Source organism: Macrobrachium nipponense, chromosome 24 (assembly GCF_015104395.2).
Source record: "Macrobrachium nipponense isolate FS-2020 chromosome 24, ASM1510439v2, whole genome shotgun sequence".
In the NCBI taxonomy this organism is placed as follows: Eukaryota; Metazoa; Arthropoda; class Malacostraca; order Decapoda; family Palaemonidae; genus Macrobrachium; species Macrobrachium nipponense.
Window position 1 is genome coordinate 64,499,025 of NC_061091.1, and position 26,503 is coordinate 64,525,527.

Consider the following 26,503-nt stretch of genomic DNA (forward strand, 5'->3'; position numbering starts at 1 on the left):
GCATCTCCACATTCTTTTCTAAGAGAAGAGCAGAAAGAACTTTGTAATTCGAAAGCCCTTCTCTGTTAGTAACTTTGTCCTCCGAGACGTCATCTAAATTAATAGGATCGGAAGGAGAAACGGCTCCCTTCCCTCCCCTGTCTCCTCTCTTGATTTCTTCCTTTACGAAGAAGAAGCACTTCTCTATTAGGAGAGGGGCTAGGAGTAACTCTCTCCTTACGTTTATCATGAGGCGAGTCCCGTATCACTGCTTTACGCCTGTTAGACTCCTGTCGGATGTCAAGCTCTTCATGAGGAGAATGCGCCTGGCGTTTAGCAGAGTATCTCGCTGAGAATACTCCTGGGGCCTGGTAGGAGTATCCTGTTTGGAATACTCCTGGCGCCTGACAGTCGTAAAACACTCTTCGAATACTCCTGCCGTCTGGTAGGCGCATCTCGCTCCAAATACTCTGGCGCCTGTTAGGAGTATTAAGCTCAGAATACTCCTGGCGCTTGGTAGGCGCATCGCGCTTCGAATACTCCTGGCGCCTGGTAGGAGTAAAAAGTCTAGAATACTCCTGGCGCCTGGGAGGAGTATCGAGGTCAGAGTACTCAAGGCGCCTGGCAGGAGTATCTCTTTCCGAATACTCCTGACCCATGGAAGGCGCATCTAGTTCCGAATACTCCTGTGGCTTGGCAGGAGTACGCTCATGGAATGCGCCTTTCGAATGGCAAGTATATTGCGCTTAGCGGGCGCGTTACTCCTATCAGGAGTTCTCTCTTCTCCAGTTGGCTCTTGTTGCTTGGATGAAGAACTGGCCTAGAACGATCTAACAGTAAAGTCAGGCTCTTTTGCGCCCTCACTTGGCGCCTGGCTCCTAGTTGGCGCCAGAGGACGCTTGGCAGGAATTACTTCCTTTCCCACGTCTCGCCTGCCTAACGCACCGCTCCCCCAGAGATGGCCGCTTGTGCGACAACTCCCCTGGAGGGTTTCGTCGCGCCCGACAGGAGATCGGTATTTGGATCTCTTAATCGGAAGCCTGTCATCCTTTTTACGAGTAGGCTCTTAGAAAGTACTCCTACCAAAGACGCTAATTGCTCCTGCACATTCATCAAAATTTTCCTGGTCGAAGGCTCATTCGAATCAGGAGAAGGAGATCTGGAAGGCGCTCGAGAGTCTTTTACATTCCAAGGATCTAACTCCTTTCTAGCTTTCTTGATTACCGAAGGCGCATCCTCTTCAGAGAAGTGCTCGGGGCTAGAATTGAGCTCAGGTTCTTTCCAATTCCTTTTCAGCGGACGTGAAAGCTTCGATTCCTTCCATCCTCTTCTCGGAGAAGGCGAACTAGATGATGAAAAGCACTCACGAAGGACGCTTTTCCTATAGCTGTCCCTGGCAGTCTGAGATGTATAAGATTCTGCCGAAGGGACGCCTGATCGTTGGGGATTCTCCACGACCCCCGTAAGGCTTTCGACTTTCCTTCTCCTCTGGGCCAGGGAGCTTGGAAGAGGTCTAGGCCTGGGAGCGTCGCAGAGACGACCAGACGCCCCCTCCACTACACTGGGGACACTAACATCACTCGAGAAACCACATTCACTTCTCTTACCTTCCAATGCTTCCATTTTTTCTTGCATTTTTTGAAGGGAAGCTCTGAGTTCCGCTATTTCTGAGGCGGAATCAGAGGGATTAACTTGTGAACGGGCTGAAATAGAATGGGCATAATTATGAGAAGAAGAAGAAGCTACAGAACCACTAAACATTTTCCGGCTTTTGTAAGCCGCCTTCCTCTCTCTATCTTTCTCTAACTTCTTCAAGTAAGAAGTCAGATTCTTCCATTCTTGCGCACATCAATCTCTCACACTCGTTACACGTATTCTCAATTGAGCATTCAACCCTTCTACAACCACTGCATGTAGTGTGAGGATCTACCGAAGCTTTCGGAATCCTCACCTTACAGCCCTCATTCACACACTCTGAAGCTAACACTAGAATCAGACATATTCACGAAAATCCAAAGCGAAGTCCAAAAAACAGTCCACGATAGCGAATGCCAAACACGATCCAAGTACGTCACCAAAAATCAGTCGAAAGAATATCAAAGCGTGTTGAAAAAAGAATTCCAGTCAGGAGGAAGTAACAACATGTTGATACTACCGGCGACAGAGAGAATCTGATTAGAAAACACGGGGAATGGTTCCTAGTCGTGCCACCCAGAGCAGGGCGGTAGATCACCTGACCTACCTGTAGCGAGTGCCGCGAAATTTGAATTTCTGCCGGGGACGACGGAGTCGATAGCTATGTATATATCTGACAGGTAAGTTGAATGTATGAAAATTCTTGAGGCCCAAATCGTAAACAAGAGCTTGAAGAGTTCAACAGAAACGTTCAACCAGGCACACACCTTGGCGTGCGCTGGCGCGCGTTGCTCGGTCGTTCCACTTGGCGGATCCAGCGAGCACGCTTCGGGCGTCCAACTGGCGAGCGCTGGCGCGCACAGCCTTTCGGTATCCGACTGGCGTGCGCTCGGCGTCCACTGGTGCGCGCTTGGCGTGCACCACCGCGCGCGCCTGGCGTCCATCCGAACGTCCCGTCCAAGCCGAGGGTCAAAAGAGCGTGCAGAAAAGCGTCACGCTCCTGACAGGCGTCAAAACAAGCGAAAGAAACTGCCTTCAGGGAAAAGCGAGATACAACTCGGAGAGAAAATCCGACTGCACGAAACAGTTTTCAGGAGAAGGGTTTGATCGTGTGAGAATACGAGGGCGAGGGAACGCCTTCTTATTAACTCACAGTAACAAAGCTCGGACGTCCGCTCTCAAAAGCATCCTGCTACTAAGACTTCTTTTTCATATTTCTCGGTGGAAAGACGTACACGTGATCAGGCGACGTTCGCCTTCTTGCTTCTCACTGGAACGCATAACGAGAGAGAGAGGACATGAAGCGTCCTCTTCTATAAAGCTTCTATTTAGAGGGCGCGAGTCCTTCCGAAAGCTCCAACCCCTGCGCGGGGAGGACGCTTCGGAGGACGAGAAGCAATCCTTCAGGATTCGTGCATGTGCATCGCACTTAGGCAGTCTGGGGATTTCATCAGAAACTGCCGGAAGGCACGCCAGATCGGTGGGGTTCCTCGTAACCCTCCTTCGGCTTTCGACATGCTCTCTCGCCCTGGGTCCTGGGAGTCAAGCAGAGGTCCCGGCCTAGAGGCGAAAAAAAAAAAAAAAAAAAATTAAGGCCGATCTGACGCACCCTCCACTACACAAGGGGCACTGTCACTGCACTTAGCCACTTCACTATTGCTCTCTAAAGCAAGCACTTTCGATTCTAAGATACGAATCGAAAGAGTATTAGAGAAAGGGCAATAACCTCTACAGACACTGTTTAGGGCCCAAAGGCAACATTACAGGGTTATGAGAAACAATAACAGAAGTAGCACTCTTCACAACAATGAAGGAGAGCGATCACCTCTCGCAGACATATTGTGACGTTTATAGATCGTTCGTCTACCCCGCAATTAATTAATTAATTTGATTTGGAAAACGGCAGCCATTTCTTTAGAATATCAGCTGATTTTTAGGAAACGCGGGAAACCAAAACCCGCCAGCCAGAGATAGGGGATTCCCCAGTTGGGGGAAAAGTGTCTTTTGTCAGCTTTAGGGACGTATCTCAAAAGGGAAGGATGTAGGCAGATTGGTACTTCTTAGACCTATATCTTAAGCTCTCTTTCCTGTGACCCCTCTGCTGGCTGTGTGTTTGTTTTCCAGGATTTGCCTTGATCGTGGGGGGTTAAGCTGACTTCCAACCCAAGCAACCCACCTGAATTCTGTCTCATTCGGCCTGCTGCGAGACGTTGGAATCTCGTGGACAGAGGTCAAATTACCCTTGCCTTCCTATTTAGGCCTATCCAGGGTGGGGAGGTGGAGGTGGCGGCCGCCATTGACCCTGAGGCCCTCAAGACAAAGGGGGGCCCATGCTTTTCTACAAAGAGCCACATTTTCTACAAAGGTCCACACTGAACACGACATCCAGGTACGTCTTGTGGAACAGCATATTGCCAGTCTCTCCCTTATCACCTATTATCATTTTGATCCCCTCATTCTCCCAATTCAATTTCCAGCAACAAAAGGAATTCATCCTTTGTTCCCCTCTCACTGCCTCATGGCCGCATGCTTCCCCTTGTGTGATCGTCCCAGACCAATGGAGTCATTGCATACTTCAGTGAAACCACTAAAAGTTCCTTCTCCCCAGTATTAGAGAATTAATTAATCAAAGCAAGAAGTCATTTTTTTCTTTTATCTCGTTTAATCTGGGATTCTTTTCCAGATTCCATGAGTCACGTGCCGTCTCTCTGCCCGCAAGTGTGCATTACCCCAAGTGAATGAAAATCAGCTTGAATTGAATGAGAGATTATAAGCCCCAACGCGGGGGCCAATATCATTTACCTTTTCTCCAGGCCAGCACGGGCCTTTTTGTAAATAAATAGCTGTAAAGTAACGAGCTGAGTTTTCTGGCGACCTTTTCCTCTAAAGAAATTATCAATAATAATCAGTTTTACGGTAAGTTCAATTAATTTCAACTTGTCTTCCTTCAATTATTCCGTTTACGTATATAGCCTCTCTCAAGGCCAGCGAAATACATAACAATATTCATAACCCGTAGGCCATACTACAGGGTTAGGCAAAAACAAAAAAAAGTCTACAGGAAGGTTAGCAGGTTCACTACCCTGACTTTTGTTTACTGATTAATTGCGTACATACGATCATAACGTTTTTCCTTACGGAATTTGACAAAGTCTCACACTCCTTACATGACAAATCTCAACAAAGAAGCAAGGACTCATACCCCCCGTGCATACCAGTGCGGATCTACCGAAGCTTTCGGTAGCCACACCCTATCTTTGCAGACAACACCCTCTGAAACTAGCCTAACTAGAATTCAGATATCTTATGCAAAAATGATCAAATTCAAATCAATTTAAGATAGCGTATGCCTAGCCACAAATCCAAGTCAAATAAATTAACAAAAGACAATTAGGATACTTAGCGGGCAATGAAGTTTCCAAAATCTAAGACGGAGGTACTGGCACAGGTGTTTCCAGCACCTGGCAAAAAAGAAAAAATTATGAATAGAAAATGGGAATGGTTCCTGATCCCGCCTCCCAGCGGCTGGAATGGGTACTAACCACCTGGCCGACCACTGCGTGTCGGAAGTTTTTAAAATTCTGTCGGACTTCAGAAAATACAGCTATATATATATCTGACAGGTAAGTTTCATGAACAAACTTTTTTTTTTAAAGTATTATACATTTATGAGCAATTTCTACTGAGGTACCTTTCCTACAAAAACTTTAAAGTAAGATAAGTTGTTGTAAGTCTCTCCTGTCTACCTCAATGATACTGAGTGAGGAAACACTAAATTTTTCAATATGAAATTTCCAGGCTGAATATTTTAAGTTTCCAAAATACATCACTGTGTACTACTCTTGAGGACCTTTATTGATTTCCTAGCCCTGCTAGCACAAACCTAGAAGGATTTATTATCATAGTATTAAAAAATCATTTCTACACAGGATTCATATAACAAAACCGTAATTCATAGTCAGAAGTTACGGCAGTGTACAGTTAATACAAAATACTCCACTAATATAATATAGAAACTCATTCGTACCGTTCTAACTTCCTTATTTTCCATTCAACAAAGAAGGTAGTAATTCATTCTGCAATTCTTTAATAACGTTTAGTGAAGAGTAAAGCAATTCTTGAATCATTCTTTTGTCAAAAAAGGAAAAGAAATTATAAGAAGACCTTACCTAGCTCTGCTAATGCTAAACATCCCCCATGCCATGCTTTGTCTGACTCCCTTGTTGAAAAGTTGTCTAAAATTGCTCCAACAACCTCATCTGCAAATTCTTGAGGTAAGCGTCCTGTTACACGTCCAATTCCTTTAGCTGCAGACCACCTGTAAGGATGCCATACATCTTAAGTATATACTGTATTTACAATTGCAAAGAATCACAAACTCAATAGGGGTACAGTGGTCTCCCCCGTATTCGTGGGGGATACATATCAGATCCCCCATGAATAGTTAGATTCCGCAAATAGTTGGATTCATCTAACATATATTTCAATTGGATCCAAAGGAAGCAATAGATATCCAGCATAACAAAAGCTAATACATCCAAATACCTATCTAGAGGATAACTTCACTCAATGGAAGGTAACTCAGATTTAAAAACAAGTGCTAGCCATCAGAACAGGACCTCGGACTGAAAAACAATTTCTGACAAAAACAATATTTAGCTGGTTTTGCACATTATTACTTATTAAAACACAGTAAGAATTAACTATCCCACTTATTTCAATCCAAGGCACCAAATACAGTACTTGCTTCCCAGAGTTCTAAAGTCACACCACAGCACAGGATTTCCACTTCTACTTTTTCAATTTTTGGTCTTCTATTAGAACAGCTCATATATATTTTTACTTAGTCCTCATTTTGTTTTATGTATTTTTAGCTCTATATCAAATAGCAAAATCAGCAGCAAGTATCACAAGATCTAAATAAAAAATTCCTATGACAAATTAATCATCACTAAGGTCAAGATTTGTGGAATTATGAAATGGAGTTTTATACTTCGATGTGCTATGTCCCCTAGATTAAAACCACATTAGGATCTTGGAAATCCTCAAAAAAGAAAAAAAGGACAAAATGTAGGAGGAAAACCTTAATTTACAAAATGCAAAGGAAATTCAAATACATATACAAACAATACTAATGATACAATATATAACTTCCTGTATGTGTGATAAACAACAATTACCTATTAAAAGTGTAAAACTCTTTTTATATAGTGTAAATTACAACCAATTAGCAATTCATTGTACCATAGTACAAATATACATGCTGTAATACACAACAACATTCCAAAGGAAACCTCAATTCATGAAAGAGCACAATACTCCTCCCAAGCAGTATTCTTAACAAAATGGAAATGGACATTTGCTTTATCCTATCAGAACCTTGAAGAGAAAATGAAATGATGAAATACTGACCTGACAATAGTGTCCTTGTCCTTTAATCCTTGTAATAAGCAGTCAATAACTTCTTCAACCTCTGCAGCAACTTCATCGTCATCATCATCACAATGCTCCTTGAGTTCAAGATCCTTCTTAAACTCGTCCTGAGATGAGGCACCTTGAATGTTGATGGATAAACTTCTGCTCCCCATCTGATATCGCCAGGTGGCAACTTTGGGCTTCAAGAATGTTAGACCTTGGCAATACAAGTAAACAGAATCATTAACAAAAACACTTCTACTGTAAAAACTGTTTTCAGCATTTATTAAAATATTTTCATATAATGTATCAGTAACTCAATTGTAAAATAGGAATGAGAGACTTACCAATGCGCTGAATGAGTTTCATTGCAAGTTTTCGGACAGGAGTATCGATACAAGTGGTTGACTTGCTCTCAATTATACGCATTAGGGCTCCCTTTGAGTATGGAAGCATTTCTTCTCTTTTTCCATGTTTGAATATCAAACCAAGAGCTCGCAAAACTCCAAGCTTATGGAAAATATTGTGTATGTCTGGATCCTGATCATTACACAAAATCTGTATAAAGGAATATAAAAAATCAGTGGGGTTTATTTATTTGTACATACTGAGTTACACTAAAAAATATTTGCCAATTAAAAATGAAAAGATTAATGCAGTTAAAACTTGAAATTTATGAGGTACAATATTTTGACTTCTAAATAAAATGGATCACTAATCCCAATAAACTAATATGTACTATATCTGAATGCCAGTCAATGGTGTTAAATACATTAATTAAGAGCAGCATAACTAACCACAAAAGATTATGAAAAGTAGGTATAGTTTTCCATAAGGTGTTCAACTGATCTCCATACATTTTCTTATATCAAGCTAGCAAAAGTACTGAAACTACAAAAATTCTATGGGCTTTAGAGAAAAATATTTACTCATTCTATCAAAATTGGCATGACAGGTGTGCTCTACAATTTTTTAAAAGCATTCACAGCACTTACATCAAAACAATAAGAAAAAAACTCAGGTACATATTTCTCCCTCAAATCAGGTCTTGTTATAAATTTTGATGCTACGAAGGCAGCCATCTCGCGTGACTGCTGAGAAGACTTCAGATGTGTCTTGATTACACTCATGAGCCTGTAAATATGCACTCAAATTAATTCAAGGTACAATGAACCTCCAGAAGACCTGGCATATCATCATGTCTATTAAACTAAAATTATTATTAACAATACATAAATCCACATCTAACACTTTTGTTCGCAGCTCTTCTATTGCGCTTCACAATACCGTGGAATTGTTCTGAGTACATAACAGTAGAATCAAATAATACCAATTAATATAATAGCAATGAAAATTCAAAGGAAGAATACGCAATTTATCAAAGCCTGCACCACAATTTACTTTCAGCTAGATAATGACATGTAAAATGAGATCTGGTGATGAATATTCTCCTTATTACTAATAATCTTTATAGTTATTTAAATCACAAGAGTTACCATGGAAATATCTTGCACAGTAATCCAAATAATTTCTATTTCATTTAAATACAGCATGGCAATTTAATACCCACGTCAAAACAGATACAAGTTAGGTTGTACCACATATATACTGAGAAGCTATGAACTAAGGAGGTACCTAACCACAAAATTCAATATTAAATATCTAATCCTATGAAAAACCAACCTTTCTACTACTGTAGGGGATGCTGACTGAGCAGGTGATTTCTTGACTGTGGCATCAAAGCCCTTCATATTGAATGGCATATAAACGATAATTGAAAGCCACAGAAGAAGAACGAAACATCGATAGAAGTCTTTGGCTTCTTCTTCACATTCCATCATCTCCAACACAGGAATCAAATCATTTACCTGACAATGGGAGAGAAAAATAACTTTGGAGCAAAACCCAAATCATTATTTAGAACAGCGTATTATTTCAGTACTTTGAGTGGTAAAGTATTCAAGAACTTAAAGGAGCCGGCCGGCTAATGCCCTTTTTTAAGGACAGGACTTTGATATTCATACCACTTAATAAGGTGACTTGGGACATCTCCAACCGCATATGATTTTCGCCTCTGACCTTCGTTTTGTGACGCCAGGGCGATTTATCCCGAAAATACCATTTTTCAAATTCTATCTCCTCCCTTGATATTTAATATTAAGACCTGGGATTACTACCATATATAGACCTGATGTAGACCTCCATCGAAAGGAGTTTTTTTTCTAAAAGTCATTTTTTGGGCAAGATATGAATTTTTCAATATGGTAAAAAAATAAACCCTATAAATCAGGAGAAAAAAATTTATATAAAAAATACGAAACAAAAATTGGAAAAAAGGGCTCTATTTGATTGTTCTATAATGTCTTTCTGAGTTATATACCAAATTCCAATGTTATAGCTTTAAAACTAAGTGAGAAGATAGATTTTGAAGGTCAATAAGTATAGTTTTGAGATACGGGCGTTCAAAGTTTTCCTTCGTATTTCTATAAAGACAATGTAAATACTAATGATTATTATAATGTATATTTCTTTTTGTGATTAATAAACCAAAACTATTTTAATTATCATAATTTAATTATAAATGATGATCCCTTTGCTCATATATCACAGCCTGGGGCACTGCTTGAGGCAAGATGGGGCACTCCTTCCTACGCAACTCTCTCTCCCCCCTTCACTAACTCGGCTTATTACAGCGAACTTTCTTCTTCTGTATGTTAGCGAGATGTTTTTCCTTGTATTTTCCTCTTTGGCATGATGATTCTTGCCCGAAACAAAGATAAACAACGTAATGCAAAGAATGTCAAGAGGTGAAACTCGAAGGCGTACTCTTTTTTTACAAAGACAATTTAATAAATCATGATTATTATGAATTTCATATTCCATTTTGGGTTTTAAAAAAACCAAAACTTTGTTATTTATCATAAATGAAGATCTCTTTGCTCAAAGATCGTAGCCTTGGTGCACAGTGTGACGTGTGCTGTCAAGCAAGACGGGGGCGTTACTAAGCAACCCTCCCCTCTCTTTTCACTAACTACGCATATATTATGATATTCTGTAATAATACTTGAGCGATTTTTCTTTGTCTGTATGTTAGCGAGATGTTTTCCTTGTCTTTTCCTCATTGGCATGATGAAATTCTTGCCGAAACATACATAAACATACGTAAAAGCAGGCGTATGTCAGAGGTGAAATGGAACGTGTAGACTACTCAAAGTCTGTGATCGCACTAAATCAGGACTGGAGCTTGGTAGCTGAGCCTGGTCTCCTTCTCGACTCGGGGAATGTCTACAGAATGCCATTTCTCCCCCAATTTCTTTGACAATAATTATCAAATTTACAATAAAAGAGGAAATATTGCATTTTCTTGTATGGATCAATGTTTTAGGCTTATTGAGTTACGTTAACTAATTACCCTGTAACTACGAAAGTAAGAGGAATTTTGACGAAATATTTCGTATACGTATTCTCAATTGCCATATGAAGCTCCATGAATTTTTTTATGACTTTGCATTTTTCGCCCTATACCTCCATATATATGGGTTCCGGCCGGCCCCCTTAAGTGATATGAAGTAACATGATATTGTTATAATACAATAAAGTTTCATACATACTTACCTGGCAGATATATACTTAGCTAAGACTCCGTCGTCCCCGACAGAAATTCAAATTTCGCGCCACTCGCTACCGGTAGGTCAGGTGATCTACCTGCCTGCCCTGGGCGGCAGGACTAGGAACCATTCCCGTTTTCTATCATATTTTCTCTCTTCCACCTGTCTCCTGCGGGGAGGCTGGGTGGGCCATTTATCGTATATATCTGCCAGGTAAGTATGTATGAAACTTTATTGTATTATAACAATATCATTTTCATACAATGAACTTACCTGTCAGATATATACTTAGCTGATTGGCACCCTTTGGTGGAGGGTAAGAGACAGCTAATATGGAATAGACAGGTAAACAACATATGTTGTAGGTATAAAAGAAAAACCTTGGTTCCTACCTGATAGGTGGTAGACTTCGTGGCTGTAGCCCGGTAGTCTGCATCACCTCAAGACTTTAGCGAGATATGTGATCTATGGCTAAGAGTTCTTGTGGGTCTGCCGATGGGTATATGAACCGCTAACTCAGCAGAGCCTGAAAGGACTTTGTCAATGGGTACTGGACCACTTCTATGACAACACACCTTATGAAGGAGCACAACCAATCCCGACCACCTGATCCTAACACCATGTTAGTATATAGAATTGTTCTGAGTTATCCCCGAACTCATTACAAACAACCCATAACTCGAAACTAATACGCATTCATACAAAAATTCTCAAAAAAATTTTAATACTCCTCTAAAAGATATCACAAGAGTTCCTTACCTGAACAACAGTGACTGGCCGCCAGTGCAGCACCGAGCCCTCTTTGTCAGCAGAAATCTAGAACATATCTAGTAGAAGGTATGATATAAGTTAAGGATTGGTGTTTGCTCCCGTACCCAGTATCGTATCCGCCGATACGAAAGGCCCCAGAGAAAAACATTTCTCGTAGGTCACGCGAACGTCTTTAAGATAGTGAGATGCAAATACCGAATTGCACCTCCAATATGTCGTATCAATGATTTTCTTTAGCGACATATTCTTCTGAAAAGAGAGAGACGTCGCCACTGCTCTAACTTCATGAGCTTTTACTCTTAAAAGCGGAAAAGAGTCCGTCAGGACAGAACTTGTTTGAGCATCTGTAATGACGCTCCTTATGAAGAAAGCTAATGCGTTCTTAGACATGATTCTTGTTGGGGGTCCTTAATCGAACAACCCAAAAGACTTTGCTCCTAGAGCCATCCCATTTGTTTCTTCCTTTGTAAGTAGAACTTCAAGGCTCTTACAGGGCAAAGAGACCTTTCTGTTTCTCTACCTACTAGACTCGATAAGCCACTTTAATCTCGAATCTCTTGAGCCAGGATTCGAGGGGTTTCATTTTTCACTAGAAAAAGTGTTCTAAACGAGCAGAAGGCCGAGTCTCTGTTAAAGCCGACTTCATCTTCAAGGGCGTGAAGTTCACCAACTCTTTTGCTGTCGCCAAAGATAGGAGAACAAGCATTTCCTCGTTAAATCCCTAAACGAAGCTAAATGAGGAGGCTCGAATCTGTCAGACGAAAGGAACTTGAGAACTACATCCAGGTTCCAGCTGGGAGGAGTTAGTTCCTTTGATTTTGTCGTTTCAAACGATCTAATCAGTCGTGCAGATCTTTATTATCAGCAGTCTCTAGGCCTCTGTTTTCTGAAGACTGCCGAAAGCGATCCTCTTTATCCCTTTGTGAGAGTCGATACAGATAAGTGAGAGACCTCTCTCAGGAACAAAAGGAAATCAGCGATTTCGGTTATAGAGGTACTGGAGGAGGACAACTTCTTAAGACTTACACCACCTTCTAAAAACCTCCCACTTAGACTGATAGACTCGTCTAGTGGAAGCTCTGCGGGCTCTAGCGATAGCGCTTGCAGCTTCGCGAGAAAACCCCCTCGCTCTGACAAGTCTTTCGATAGTCGAAAGGCAGTCAGCGCGAGAGCGGGGAGGTTTTGATGAAACCTCTCGAAGTGTGGCTGTCTGAGAAGATCCATCCTTCTTGGAAGGGATCTGGGGAAGTCTACTGATCCACGTCCAGCACCTCTGCAAACCAATCTTGTGCTGGCCAAAACGGGGCTATCAGGGTCATTCTTGTCCCGTTGGACGCTACAAACTTTCTCAACACTTGCCCCAGGATTTTGAAAGGGGGAAAAGCGTACACGTCTACAGAGACCAGTCTAGCAGAGGAAGGCGTCGACCACGAGAGCTCTTGGGTCTTCCACCACTGAGCAAAAGACTTCCAGCCTTTTGGAAAGGAATGTGGCGAACCAGATCTACATGAGAAGTGCCCCAAAGATCCCAAAGACTCTGACACACCTCTGAATGAAGGGTCCATTCTGTGTGAAGGACCTGGCTTCTTCCTCCTGCTCAGTCTGTCCGCCCTGACGTTTCTCGTACCCTGAACAAATCCTGTCAGGAGGGAGATGTTCCTCTGGGAGGTCCAAAGTAGCAGATCTCTTGCTATTTCGTATAGGAACAAGGAGTGTGTTCCTCCTTGCTTCCGAATGTAGGACAGGGCGGTAGTGTTGTCCACATTCACTTGGACCACACTGTTTGCCACAAAAGGTTCGAAGAACTTTAGAGCCAAGTGAACTGCTTAGAAGTTCATTTGCAATTTATGTGCCAGGACACCTGTGCTGCCTTCCAGGTGCCTGACACTTCTTCGGTCCTAGTGTTGCTCCCCAACCCTTCTCCGATGCGTCTGAATATAACACTCGGCTTGGGTTCGGAACTTCCAGAGAAATTCCCTTGTTCTCTTTTAGAGGGGACAACCACCATTGCAGGTGGTGGTTTCATCTCCATTGGAAGGAAGAAAACTGTCGGAGAGAAGTCCCGTCTTCCAATTCCATGATCTCCTTAGGAACAATGAAGAGGACGAAGATGCAGTCTTCCTAGAGGAAAGAACTGTTTCGATGCGAGGAAAGGGTCCCTAGAAGGCTTAACCATTCCCTCGCCGAAGTTTGTTCTTTCCCTAAGAAGAGAGAGACTTTCTTCAAGCCTCTCACGATTCTCTCTTCGCGAAGGAAATACTCGAAAACCCCGAGAATCCATCTGAATCCCCAGATAGACCAAGTTCTGTCTGGGGATCAGTTGTGACTTCTCGAGGTTTCACGAGCAGTCCCAACGCCTTTATCAGGCTAGGGTCAAAGAAAGGTCCTCCAAACACTGTCTCTCTGTTCTGGCCCTGATGAGCCAATCGTCCAGATATAGAGAGATGTTGACGCCTTTGAGGTGAAGAAACCTCGCCACATTCTTCATCAGGTTTGTGAAGACCTTAGGAGCTGTGGACAGGCCGAAAACACAAGGCCCTGAACTGAATAAAGATCCTTCCCCCCCGTCATGAAACGGAGTACTTCTTCGAAGAAGGGTGAATCGGGACATGAAAATAAGCGTCCTGGAGATCCAGCGACACCATCCAATCTCCTTGACGTAAAGCCGCAAGGACTGAGGCGAAGTCTCCATAGAGAACTTCTCCTTTAGAACGAACTTGTTCAGAGCGCTGACATCTAGTACTGGTCTCCAGCCCCCCGAGGCTTTCGCAACCAGAAAAAGCCGATTGTAAAACCCCGGAGAGTTTTGCTCCAGAACTAATTCTATAGCTCGTTTGTCCCACATTTGATTCACCATCAGACGAAGAGTATCCCTCAGCATAGGGTCCCTGTATCTGGCTGACAGTTCCCGCGGAATAGTCGTTAGGGGAGGACTGTCCTGGAAGGGGATAAGATACCCTCCTGCCTTGGATATGGACATCGAAGAGGCGTCCGAGTTTATGAATGACAGGCGTCTGCAAATTCGAGAAGCCTGGCACCCACTGGTGTTTGGAGGTTGTCTGTCTCACTTCCCTTTCTTAAAGGGACGGGAAGAAGCTTTACCTCTCCTCTCAGGACCTCTTCTCTTAGAGGGAGCTCTGGAGGGAGGGCCTCCTCGAAAGGGCTGAACCGTAGACGCGGTCCTTTCTTGCAACCGCAACTAGGGGTTCTCTCCTTGCAGTGTGAAGGAGAAGATCCTTTGTCCGCTTCTCAGTCAGTGAGCGAGAAATGTCCTTCACTAACTGAGAAGGAAACAAGAAGTCTGACATGGGAGCGAAAACCAGGGCTGCTCTCTGTGAGGAGAAACCGCCTTGGTTAAGAAGGCACTAAAAATACTCCTCTTCTTAAGGAGTACCGCTCCAAAGAGAGAGGAGATTTCTCCCGATCCGTCTTGTACTGCCTTGTCAATACATGACAGAATACTAAGAATGACTTCGGGGTCTAGACCTTCCGAGTCATGAGCCTTCTTAGACATCACCCCAAGGGACCAGTCTAGGAAATTAAACACTTCCAAAATATGGAAGAGGCCCTTGAGGAGAGATCAGTCTCAGAAATCGCCCAAGTCACACGAGCTCCATTCAAAGCGTGTCTCCGCGATGAATCAACCAAGGTTGAAAAGTCCGCTTCAGCCGACGCTGGGAGAGAAGGCCCATGTTCTCCCAGTTCGGTACCAGAAACCTCTTTTACCAGAAAGTATGGCTGGAGGCATACAGAAGGTGGTTCTGCCCAGATCCTTCTTCGACAAAACGTCCATTTGTCAAGAGACTGTAGAGCTCTCTTCATAGAGATCGTAGGTCTCAATCTTCAACACCGACGAAGACTTCGGTACGATCGCACTCGAAAACAGTGATCGAGGCGAAGAGGGAGCCGCAGGAGTCAACGAATCTCCATACTCCTGCAAAAGAAGGTCCGTCAGAACTCTATAGTTAGAGAAGCCTTCTCTACCGTTAACCTCGTCTTCCGAATCTACTTCCACACCGTGCGGAGAATCGGCTTGAAAAATGAGAGGATCTTCACCAAGTTTCTCTCTTCTACTGGCCACAAACTCCTACTAGGAGAGGGACTCATAGAGTGAACAGATTCTCTCTCAAGTCTACTAGTAATCTCGCGTCTGCTTGACTTCTCACTTGCCTGGAAAGCTCTTCGCGCTTGGCTGGCGCCTCGCGCTTGGCTGTTGCTTCTCGCTTGGCTGGAGCTTGTTGCTTGGCTGGCATCTCGCGCCTGGCTGACGCCTCGCGCTTGTTTTCTGGAGACCTCACGCATAGCTGACTCCTCGTGCCTGGCAGGCGTCTCGCGCTTGGCTGACTCCGCGCGCCTGGCTGGCGCCTCGCGCTTGGCTGACTCCTCGCGCCTGGCGTGGCCGCCTCGCGCTTGGGCTGCATTGTCCTCGCGCTTGAGCTGATTCCTCGCGTTGGCTGATTCCTCGCGCGTTGCTGATCCTCTCGCCTGGCTGGCGCCTCGCGCCTGAGCGTATCCTTATCTAGAGCAACTCGCTCGGATAGCTCCTGACGCCTGAAAGAATCTTCGCGCTTGGAAGACGTCTCACGCTCGTAAGGCTCTTCATGCCTGAAGGACGCTTCACGTCTGGCAGGCGAAAGAAGACGAGACTTCTTAATAGGAAGTCTAGCATCCTTCTTGCGAGGGGGATCCCTCGAAAGAACTCCAATCAAAGAGGCTAACTGTTCTTGTACCGCTAGCAATATCCTCTTGGAGGCCACACCAGCGTCCTCTTCAATAGAAGAAGCAGGAGAACTCAAAGGAGTGCGATCCTCAACTACCGATCGAGGAGGCGTCGAGACCAGCTTAGCCTTCTTGATAGAAGAGGGGGCTTCCTCCGAGAAGCGCTCCGGGCTCGAGTCTAACGCGCGTTCTTTCCAGTGCCTTTTCAGTGGCCTAGAAAGATCCGAGTCCTTCCACCCTCGTTTAGGTGAAGGAGAACCGGACGACGAGAAACAATCTCGTAGGACGCTTCTATTAAAGCGGTCCTGAACAGACTGTAGCGAAACAGAACCTGCGAAGGGGACGCCGGGACCGTTGGGGATTCCCCACAACCTCCGTACGATTTTCGACTTTCCTTCTCCTCTGGGTATGTGAGTTTGGAAGAGGTCTAGGCCTGGGAGCATCGCAGGGACGGTCAGACGCCCCCTCCACACACTGGGAACACTCACTTCACTAAGTAATTCACTATCACTTCCCTACCTTGCATGGCCGCCATTTTTTGTCTTCATCTTACGAAGAGTAGCCTTCAGATTGGCGATTTCAGAAGCCGAATCCGAATGCAAAGCCTGTGAGGGTTCAGATACATAGGGAGAATCAAAAACATTAATAATAGGAGAGTTAGACTCAGAAAAAGGCTCAATAGGCCTTGTACTCACACCCTTTTGTGCAGCCCGTCTAATTCTATCCCTCTCTAACTTCTTTCCAAGTAACGAAGTTAGAGGTCCTTCCTATTTCATTAGCAATTCAATCTTTTTCACACTCAATACAGGTGGGGTTTAGCTAAAGAACAGTCAAACCCCCTACACTTACGACATACAGTGTGAGGATCAACCGAAGCCTTCGTATCCTCACCTTGCAGCCTACATTCACACACACTCTCACACTAACACTTGAATCAGACATTCTATCAGAAAAATCAAAAGCAAGTCCAAATCCAGTCCACAGTAGCAAATGCCAAAACAACGATCCAGTACGTCACCAAGAAATCCAATATAGATGATCAAAAAGTCTTGAAAAGCGAATTCCAGTCAGGAGGTAGTAACAACAATGTTGATACCACCGGCGACAGAGAAAATATGATAGAAAACAGGAATGGTTCCTAGTCCTGCCGCCCAGGGCAGGCAGGTAGATCACCTGACCTACCGGTAGCGAGTGGCGCGAAATTTGAATTTCTGTCGGGGACGACGGAGTCTTAGCTAAGTATATATCTGACAGGTAAGTTCATTGTATGAAATATAATTTTCATGCAAAACTGTTTGTGCATGGATCTGTCATGCTGACACCATCTGACATCCAAGAGGAAAATCCAAAAGTCGAAATATGAATGAGACAGTAAGGTGAAGATTGAGGAAAAAGCTGATTAAAAAAAATATAATTATTTTGTCCTTTTTAGGATCCTCTATGAAAACCTATACCTAAAATGTGAAATGACAATTTGTCGAAAATTGCATTTTTCCTAACTATACAAACCTGAGGTCCTTTAACAATAGGAAGGTAACTAGCGGCAGCTGGGACGGTCGTAAGCTTCGAACAAGGGGAGAACGGTAGTTAACTGCTTGTCCGATCGTGCGCGCGCCCGAGAGGTGAAGAATCACTTTTGCTTTAGGCCCATGCAAAAGTTGTAGAGTGAGGGGTGGCATGAGGTGGGACTATATGTAAAGGACCTCAGGTTTGTATAGTTAGGAAAAATGCAATTTTCGACAAATTGTCATTTGTTCCGATACGTAATACAAACCCTCGGTCCTTTAACAATAGGAAGACTCACTTCTTGGTGGGAGGAATCTGAGTCTTTTTGGTGAACAGACTGGTGTTCGTCCAACCCTGGAGTGCCTCCCTGGTCGTAAGAGCAAGGGAGGGATCCAAACCTCTGTCCGATTGATCGGGGTGTGCACCGCAGGATTAATGGTCAGACCTCTGGGCCAAGTACTAAGAGAGAGGCAAGCGTATTCTTCTCCTCTTCGTACCAGCAAGCAAGAACTTGTTCCTGTTTGCAAGAGACAATCATAAAATGATGGGTTTGTCTCAAATTGGCATCCACTTCCTCCCCCTTGTTGGAGGAAGTGGTGGATATTACTCCTATCCCTCCTACTGAAAGGGATAGGATGGTGCTCTATTGAGTAGCTCACCTGCATCTCGTCCTTACCCAGCAGGGTGACGACCGTGTCCCTCTACCCAGAGGTTAGAGGGAAGAAAAAAGATTGGAGGAGGAGCCAGTCACACTCTCATTCCTCATCCATTCTTACGGTCACACCAGGACTCGATGCTGTTCAGCCTGCGAGGGTCTGGGTTAACTACACAACGTGTTGAGCAACCACCACGGTTCCCAAGGAAAAAGATCCAAGGAACTGTGGGCAATATCCCGAAGGTAGAAGGAGGTGCATGCGGTCCGGTTGGACCAGGCGCCTGCCTTCATTACCTGCGCCACGGAGAAGTTCTTGCGGAACGCGAGAGAATGATGAAGAGGCGTCCACACTCATCCTGGGTGTCGAGTTTCTTCAGACAGCTCCGTCGCGCCTTCACAGGACAAAGCAGCATAGCCTTCGTATCGGAGGCGGTGAAGTCCATTAGGGAGGGTATTGTGAAGGACTCGAACCAATCGTCAGTTACCGAAGGGTCTGAGTCTTCGCTACGAAGATCGGTACGAAATCGAGCGTCACAAATCCCCATCCCTTTGTGCTGACTTCTCGAGAGAAGTCATGCAGTTACCTAAGACGAAAAGAAGGGGATAGTCATATGACCTATCCCTCTTCTCGACTTTGGTTAGTACAGTACTCATACTGACAAGCTATTAAGACGCAAGTAATGATTGCTCTGGAACAACCGAACTAAGTCCACAGCATAGTTCGTAACTGACTCGGGCGCTCTGACAGCTGCCGACTGACTGGTTCGGAATCAGTAGAGGCAAGTTGTCCAAGCATCCGGGTAAGTCACGTGACCTTCGCCCTTTAAAGAGTTATGCTGAGAGACTAAACAAATAAAATATTTGTTAGTCACCGATGCCGGACGGCGCGGCGATGATTCTCTTAATGCATAAGCTTAAAAGGCGAAAGTCAATTGCCTTCAAAAGACCGAGGTCCCTGATGGCAAGAAAATCTCATAGACGTTGAATCTCAGCTTAAGGAGAAACAACACTATGTGACGTTGAAGACGAAGGTAGGCAATGAATGCAACCTACGTCTTCTAGCTGAATCGAGAGAAGAATCTCAAGATTCTAAACCTGTGCTTATAAATGACTGAAAACGCTAACCGCCATTTCATTGCTGTCCGTTGTGCAATGAAAGCGGGGCGTTCTTCAGTAATGAAACACAGGGGAGAGCCGCCTGAAGAACTGCTTCTCATGGGCTGAACGTTTGGAAGTAGAGCTGGCAGGTGTGGGAGTAGGCGATGTCTTTCAATACATCTGCTAATCCGGGGTGAACATTGAACAATTGCACACCTCCGAATACAAGATATTTTGAGGACAAACTCAGATTCCGCAAAAATCATTCGCATTATCGATATACGATGACAGCAAGGAGGACTATTACAGAATTCTGTTACCGTGCGGTAAACAGAAAGATGAGAGTCGAAAAGATATCTCTGTTTAAAATTCTCGCAATACCGAAGACAATGAATACTAGCGTCACAGCAGTAGATGGTCATTCATGTATGCGAGAATCCCCGTTAATCAGAGACTTAAGTCCGTGATTGTTGGGCAGAGATACGGTTGGTATTCAATCAAAGCAGGTGAGAAAGACTTAACCAACCGTCCATCTCAAAGCGGCAGCTGGTACTGAAATGCCTCGGGCAATTCAATACGCAGTAGCTGTCGCTGACTCGTCATCCTGAGTTGCCAAGTAATCCTTTCCACGAAGGAATGCGTTCGGCTAGAACCACCGAGCATAAAAAGATATGCTCGAGCAATTATATTTATGCGAAACGAATTTCGGTAAATATAAAAGCTTAAATGGTGTTGTTGTGACACCATAAGTATATAAAATTGAAACTGGAAACTCCTGGGAGGTTGCAGGCAACCCGAGTTGCAGTTCAATTAGAATACTTTTCGTCTAAGTCGCCATCCGTAGAATAACCAGGATATGCGCCTACCCCTCGGTACCATTCAACTGCTTAGCAGAATCATGTCGCGAGGTTAATATACGTAGTATATTTGTAGGATTCTGAACAACGATCTCCATCCTAAATTCTTTCCTTCAAGAAAACAAAATAAGGATTGGAGATCGACCACCTTCGGTCTCTATCAAAGAGAGTGAAGAAGTCTTCCTCGAAGGAAAGCTTCAATGGTGAACAGAATACTAAGACGATAGTTCAAGCCAAACTGGATATTCCCGTCCGTTCTTCTCTATTCCAGGTTGGTCGCCTACTGTGAGATAGTCTTCTTTCAGCAGCAGTCTTCTTCCTAATGCTAGAAATTCCAGGAATTCGAGCATAGGCGAGGTTCCCGATTATCGTGTAACATATCGGGGATTCTCGTCTCGCTCACTTTGGACCGTGGTCTCGCCTAAGTGTTTGGGGATCGTAAGAAACTCTAACACTCTGAATGCGCTAGAAATTCCGTAGAATTCTAAGCAGTCTGCGAAACCCCCACCGAATTCGTCCTCTCGATTCCCGTAGAAATCGAGAATGGGGCAGGATCCCTCCTCAACGACCGGGGCTTACGTCAGGTAGGACCCGAAAGGTCCCCCCGGTAGCGCAGTGCCCAACGTGGAATCCTAATCAGAGAAATCTCTGTAGGATCCCTCCCCTTTCCCTCGTATCCGGAAGGAGAGAAGGGAATGGGGGAGGAATTGGATACCTCGCTCGCCTTCCCATTGGAACTAGCAGTTGGAGAAGAGTAGGAGCAGCCATCGCCTTGCGGCGATGGCCTCTCAGAGTCTGGGAAAACGTATCGTCAGGAGAAAACGTTTTTTTTCCCCGAGGAAAGTTACGAACTCTCACTGTAGGTAAGGGTCTGCTACCACTGTGAACGTCGTCTGGGTGGGGCTGATCGACACCTGACAGGAGAGAGCCGATACCGTCCTCCGACTCATTCCAGTCCTCGTCGAGGTCGAAACCTCTCAGGAGGACCGAAGGAGTATTTAAATACGGTGTCCGAAGACACGTAGAAACGCCGCTGTCGCAGTAGAGGAGGTGGAAGTAGCTTGATCGACCGGCCAGAACTGAGAGAGCCTTCTTGTCCGGAGACGAGAGACTCTGGTTCAAGACAGGATCGGCAAGCTTCCGATCCGCGGCAAACCCACCGTCGTTTGGGTTCCCTCTCGGGCCCCAAAACGACTCGAGCAGAGACATGGGCTCTGCTGGTGGGAGCGGCGATCTTTCCCCCAGGTCGTTGTGCTGACGAATCAGTGCAATAACCTGGGCAAAGTTACTCTGAATTCGCGGTAAGTTTTCACCGCGTCTTGAGGAGTAGGACCATCCAGTCCCTCCAACAAGAGCAGCTCCCAGGACCCTCCTCCTTCAGCAGAAGGACCAGCAACAGATCCCCGACAGTTGCCTCCAATCACTTGCGCGTACGTCCTGGTTGGTCCTAAGACCATACCTGGCACGTGCGGCGTCGTGACGGGATCGTGAGCGGCGCATCTCTCTCGATCACTCCTATATACCTCGCTCTTCCTGGCGTATGCCGAGGAAGTTGAAGGTATCGGAGAGACAGAACTGACGCTACCTACCCCCCTCCCCCCTCTGACTGTCGCCTCCAATCACTTGCGCTACGTCCTGGTTGGTCCTAAGACCATACGTGGCACGTGCGGCGTCGTGAAGGGATCGTGAGCGGCGCACCTCTCACGATCACTCCTAGCTACCTCGCTCTTCCCGGTGTAGCCCGAGGAAGTTGAAGGTAGTGGAGAGACAGACCTGACGCTCCCCCCCCCGCTCGCTGGCAGGACCAGCGTACGTGGGGGGCTGCAGCCGATCACCAACCAACCCGCGGTGGGGATCGATCTGCAGGCCTGGCCGTGCCGCTCACCTGTGGCGAGCGGCTCGACTGAGCACGTCGACCCCGGTCCCGCGGTCAGACGAGCTGCTGCTGGTCACCGTATCCGCCCGGTCCCTGTGGGAGCGGCGGTCAGGTGACCTGCAGAGCTCACTTTCGCGGTGAGACCGGGGCGGTGAGCGTCCACGCGGCACGTCAAACCGCTGGTACCAGCCGAGGCTGGTACCGTCGGTCGAGGGGACCTGGGGGACCCCTTCAGCCTCAACCCGTGGCCGGTCAGAGACCGGCACGTCCACAAACCGAGGTACCGGCTGGTCGCTGCGAGAGCGGCCGCTGGCCTGGCGAGAGTCACCTGAGCGGCTCTCGACAGTCTTCTGCTCCGTGCCTCGGTCATGACGCTGAGCGAACTCAGGCGTCTTAACTTGGCTGCCGGTCACTGCCGAAGAGACCGTACACACGGACTTCTTCTCGCGACAGAACAAGGGGGAGAGAAACCGATCCGTACCTGGCTTGCAGCAGAGCTGCCAAGACCAGGCGAGGGTGTACCAGCGGTAGCCAGCACACCCTTGGTCCCCGTCTTCTTCTTCTTCTCAGAAGGGGAGACGGGCCCCGTTCCCGAAGGAACAGGAGGACCAGCAGAAGAACCCCCCCGTCACACCGGAGTGTGACGAGCCCTTCGAAAGTTCCCGAAGGAGTCTTCTTAGGGGAATATACCAAAACCCGGTTACCAGCTGGTCGCTGCGAGAGCGGCCGCTGGCCTGGCGAGAGTCCACCTGAGCGTTCTCGCCAGCCTTCTGCTCCGTGCCGTGGTCTTGGCGCCGAGCGAACTCTGGCGCCGAAACTTTGGCTGCACGGTCTCCCGAGGGAGAGCGTACACTCGGGATCTCCCGCGAACGAGAGGACCGAGCCGGAACCTGGCGTAGCGGCATCGCCGCTAGCACCAGGCGAGGAAGTACCAGAGCTAACCGATACTCCTCTGTCCCCGTCTATCTCTTCCTTACGGAAGGGGAGACGGGCCCCGCTCCCAAAGGAGCAGGAGGACCAGCATAAGGACCCCCCGTCCCACCGCGGTGGGACGGGCCCTTAGAAGTTCCCGAAGGAGACTTCTTAGGGGGGGGAGGCAGCCTTCTTCTTCTTCGGCTTATGGGCCTTAGAAGTCGAAGGAATAGAGGCAGCAACAGACGAAGACGAAGATGACACCTTCCTCTTCTTCGTCAGCTCACGCAGGACAGTCGTCAGGTCCTCCATCCAGGCCGGAGTCGGGCCTATTGCCGAAGCAACACGGCCCGACTGCACCTGTCCGGAAGGACCTGGGACTGGGGAAGACACACCATGGGCAGGACCAGCCTGGACAGGCGCAGGAACCAGGAGCGACAGGAACAGCAACCAGCTCAGGAGCGGCAGGAACAGCGGCAGCGGTAAACACAGAAGGGACAGCCAAGCCAGTAGCGGGAACCACATCAGAGACAGGTACGGCAGGCCCAGCCATCGCCTCGTAGAATCATCGGCAGCCAGCGGGAACCTGGTACTGGCGGCCGGTCCAGGGGCGAGCTGCTGGAACAGCGGAAGTCTGGGGCAGGCAACACGAAGAAAACACAGGCGGCGGCGGCATACCCCTCCTCGGTACGGCGGCGACCGGCCCTAGAAGCGGCAGACGGCGTCACCGACACAGCATGGGGAGTGTAGACCAGCGGGGGGAAGCAGGCATAAGCGGCCGTGAAGGTTGTAGTGGAGACCACTCCAAGGTCACCGCCCCAGACCTCGCTAGACGCTGCAGTAGATCGTGGATGCTAGGCACGCCCTGCAGCCGCAGTGGCCCATACCTGTCCAAGGTCGTCTCCCACGGATGTAGCACCTGCGGTAGCACAGACAGATTAGTAAGAGGGGTTCCCTCACGCACGAGGGGGGAGACATGCCCCACCCCGAACGGAAGGAAGACCCCAAAAACAAAATACGAGGAAGCTGAGCGGGGGGGCAGGAAAGAAGACGAAGAATCGGATACCAAGGGAGTCGCGGGAGAGCTTTCCGACGACTTCCTGGCAGACCTTCGCTTCCCCTACCCCCGCACAGCAGTGAAAAGTAATATGAAAATGAAACAGAATACTGCACTTGCGATTCACTTCATAGAACTTAAAGGGGGAAAGATCAATTCCCGGGTAAGAGAGGAAACTTGATCCATAATAATATGATGCTATCATAAATATATATGAAAATGAACAATACTTCACTTGCTATTTTCACTTTCACAGCAATAAATCGTAAGGATTAATTCCCGGGTAAGAGCGGAAATTGATCCAAAATTAAATTTGATGCAATTAATAAATGAAAATGAAAAGAAAACTGCATTGCGAATCCACTTTCATTGCATTCTATTCATACAAAATAAGAGGTTCGTGCCGAGCGCAATCAAGCTCTCGGCAACGAACGCACAGGGCAAAAATATAATGAAAAAGAGTACTTGCATCTTTCAATTACACACTTTCGCCCAAATACATGACTCTGCGCGAGTGCGCCTGCCCTCGGCACCGAGACATAATTCAAGGGTTCAATTCATGAAAAGAGCGGAAATCGCCGTCTCTACGGCGATAGCTCCATGTTGATTCATAATTAAGTAATGAAAATGAAAACAGTGTACTTACAGTTTCATTTTCAAGTCAAACAAACCATTAGTAGAAAACACAATATAAACAAAGCATACGACGATGAAGCGGGCAGAGAACGATGACGAACACGTTCTTCACACCCGCGGCCGAAAGCAAAAGTGATTCTTCACCTCTCGGGCGCGCATGGGCGCGCGCGCACGATCGGACAAGCAGTTAACTACCGTTCTCCCCTTGTTCGAAGCTTACGACCGTCCCAGCTGCCGCTAGTTACCTTCCTATTGTTAAAGGACCGAGGGTTTGTATTACGTATCGGAACAACTTCATGTTTTAGCGATATATATATATATATATATATATATATATATATATATTAATGGTAACTCACCTCATGAGGGAGCTTCCGTGAGACATTCTTGTAACCTCGAACTTTAATTATCAACCAGAGATACTTAAACGCTTGTGAGGTAACCTTGCTTGGTGCATCTGGGGCGCTGGAAATCTTTATCAGCTCGGTTAGCATTTGTTCTAGGTAGGGATCCAACAAATGGGGTTGTTCCTAGAAAATAAATACATGTAGGTGTCAGATTTTGGAGAAAAAAAAATCTACAATGGAAACAGATAAAGCCTTTAAAAACAATACACTGTGAAAAAGGCATTTCATAAAAGTAGCCAATAAACACTACTGCACTGTACTGCAGTTGCTCAACCATATTCTGAGACATTTTTCATATGTCCACCGTTACCATTTCTTCCTTTGCTCCTGGAGTGCCTGGGATGCAGCTACAAAAAACAAAGAGTAAACTACAAACTGAAATTACCTATTTATACCAACTTGAGTTCAGGAACTCAACTTGATAAAACACAAAATTTGAAAACTCACAAATATATATTATGCGATACAAAGCCAGCATATCTTAAAACCATATGAATTAGGTACCTTTAAATTAAAAGCCCTAATATATAAGGTAAGGGAAATGAACAATGATGGCTACATGACTAATGACTAACAAAGTAGATTACAGACAACTCATGTTGCCATAACTACTAGGTAAAAGATCCAAAGTCTCAAAGAGAAATATACTCTTCTTTCTTTTATCTACAATGTTTTACTAATAAGAAAGCATACTGCATCCGACCTTGAAAAGTAATGTCCTGATTTTTGTTGTGAATACCATCAATATTAATATACTCACCTGATATGAGTCCAAAATTTTAGTGAGATCTTCAAAAGCTTTCTCTGCACCCAGGTCAGTCTCAACTGCTTGCTCAATAGATGTCAGCATTTGTTTCACCTCTTCGTACTCGCGGAACATGTCGAGGGTACAAGATATCCCCACGTCATCATCTATTCTGGCCATGTCGTCTTTGCCTTCGGCCACGTCAATATCATCGTCATGCGCCATCGCACTTTTCTTGAATATACTGAAACAATAGTTTCCACGGCTTAAAATACTGTACACGGCTCTTTGCATAATAAAGTTGTGCATACATATTAGGCATATGCAACTTGCACTTGAATACAAAACTGTAATCATCATAACTGTATTCTTGACATTTTTAATCTAGCAACTCAAAAATATTGCATGAGATCACTGATGATGTGCAAAATATATTACTGTGGCTTTTACACCTTTGGACCTACTTCAGGACTGATACCATGATGTCCCGATCCTGTGTTTAAATCCGAGGCAGAAGAACTCAACATTCATATATGCAAGGATCTTATCCTGTATAAAGGCATGGAATGGAATGCACATACTTTACTTAATACATTAACTTAAAAATACATTGTATTCCTAGCAAAT

The 26,503-nt window shown here is 45.6% G+C and overlaps 2 protein-coding genes across 4 annotated transcripts in view; both read right to left on the reverse strand.

The window, feature by feature from the left end:
* LOC135205693 (protein sel-1 homolog 1-like) overlaps positions 1-26,503 on the reverse strand; it is a 337,811-nt gene that overhangs the window by 158,505 nt on the left and 152,803 nt on the right. The window lies entirely within an intron of this gene.
* The window catches only part of LOC135205689 (tubulin-specific chaperone D-like), a 99,286-nt gene that overhangs the window by 51,148 nt on the left and 21,635 nt on the right, over positions 1-26,503 (reverse strand). For 2 of the 3 annotated variants that reach the window (XM_064236608.1, XM_064236606.1), the window contains exons 2-8: positions 25,892-26,120; positions 25,084-25,254; positions 8,713-8,897; positions 8,025-8,163; positions 7,377-7,587; positions 7,027-7,246; positions 5,784-5,932 (exon numbers count right to left, since the gene is read on the reverse strand). In XM_064236608.1, the coding sequence (XP_064092678.1) occupies positions 5,784-5,932; positions 7,027-7,246; positions 7,377-7,587; positions 8,025-8,163; positions 8,713-8,897; positions 25,084-25,254; positions 25,892-26,101 (1,285 nt within the window). In that variant the 5' untranslated portion in view covers positions 26,102-26,120. Of the gene's footprint in view, positions 1-5,783; positions 5,933-7,026; positions 7,247-7,376; positions 7,588-8,024; positions 8,164-8,712; positions 8,898-25,083; positions 25,255-25,891; positions 26,121-26,340; positions 26,421-26,503 lie in introns of those variants that run through there. The other variant, XM_064236607.1, reaches the window with a different exon arrangement.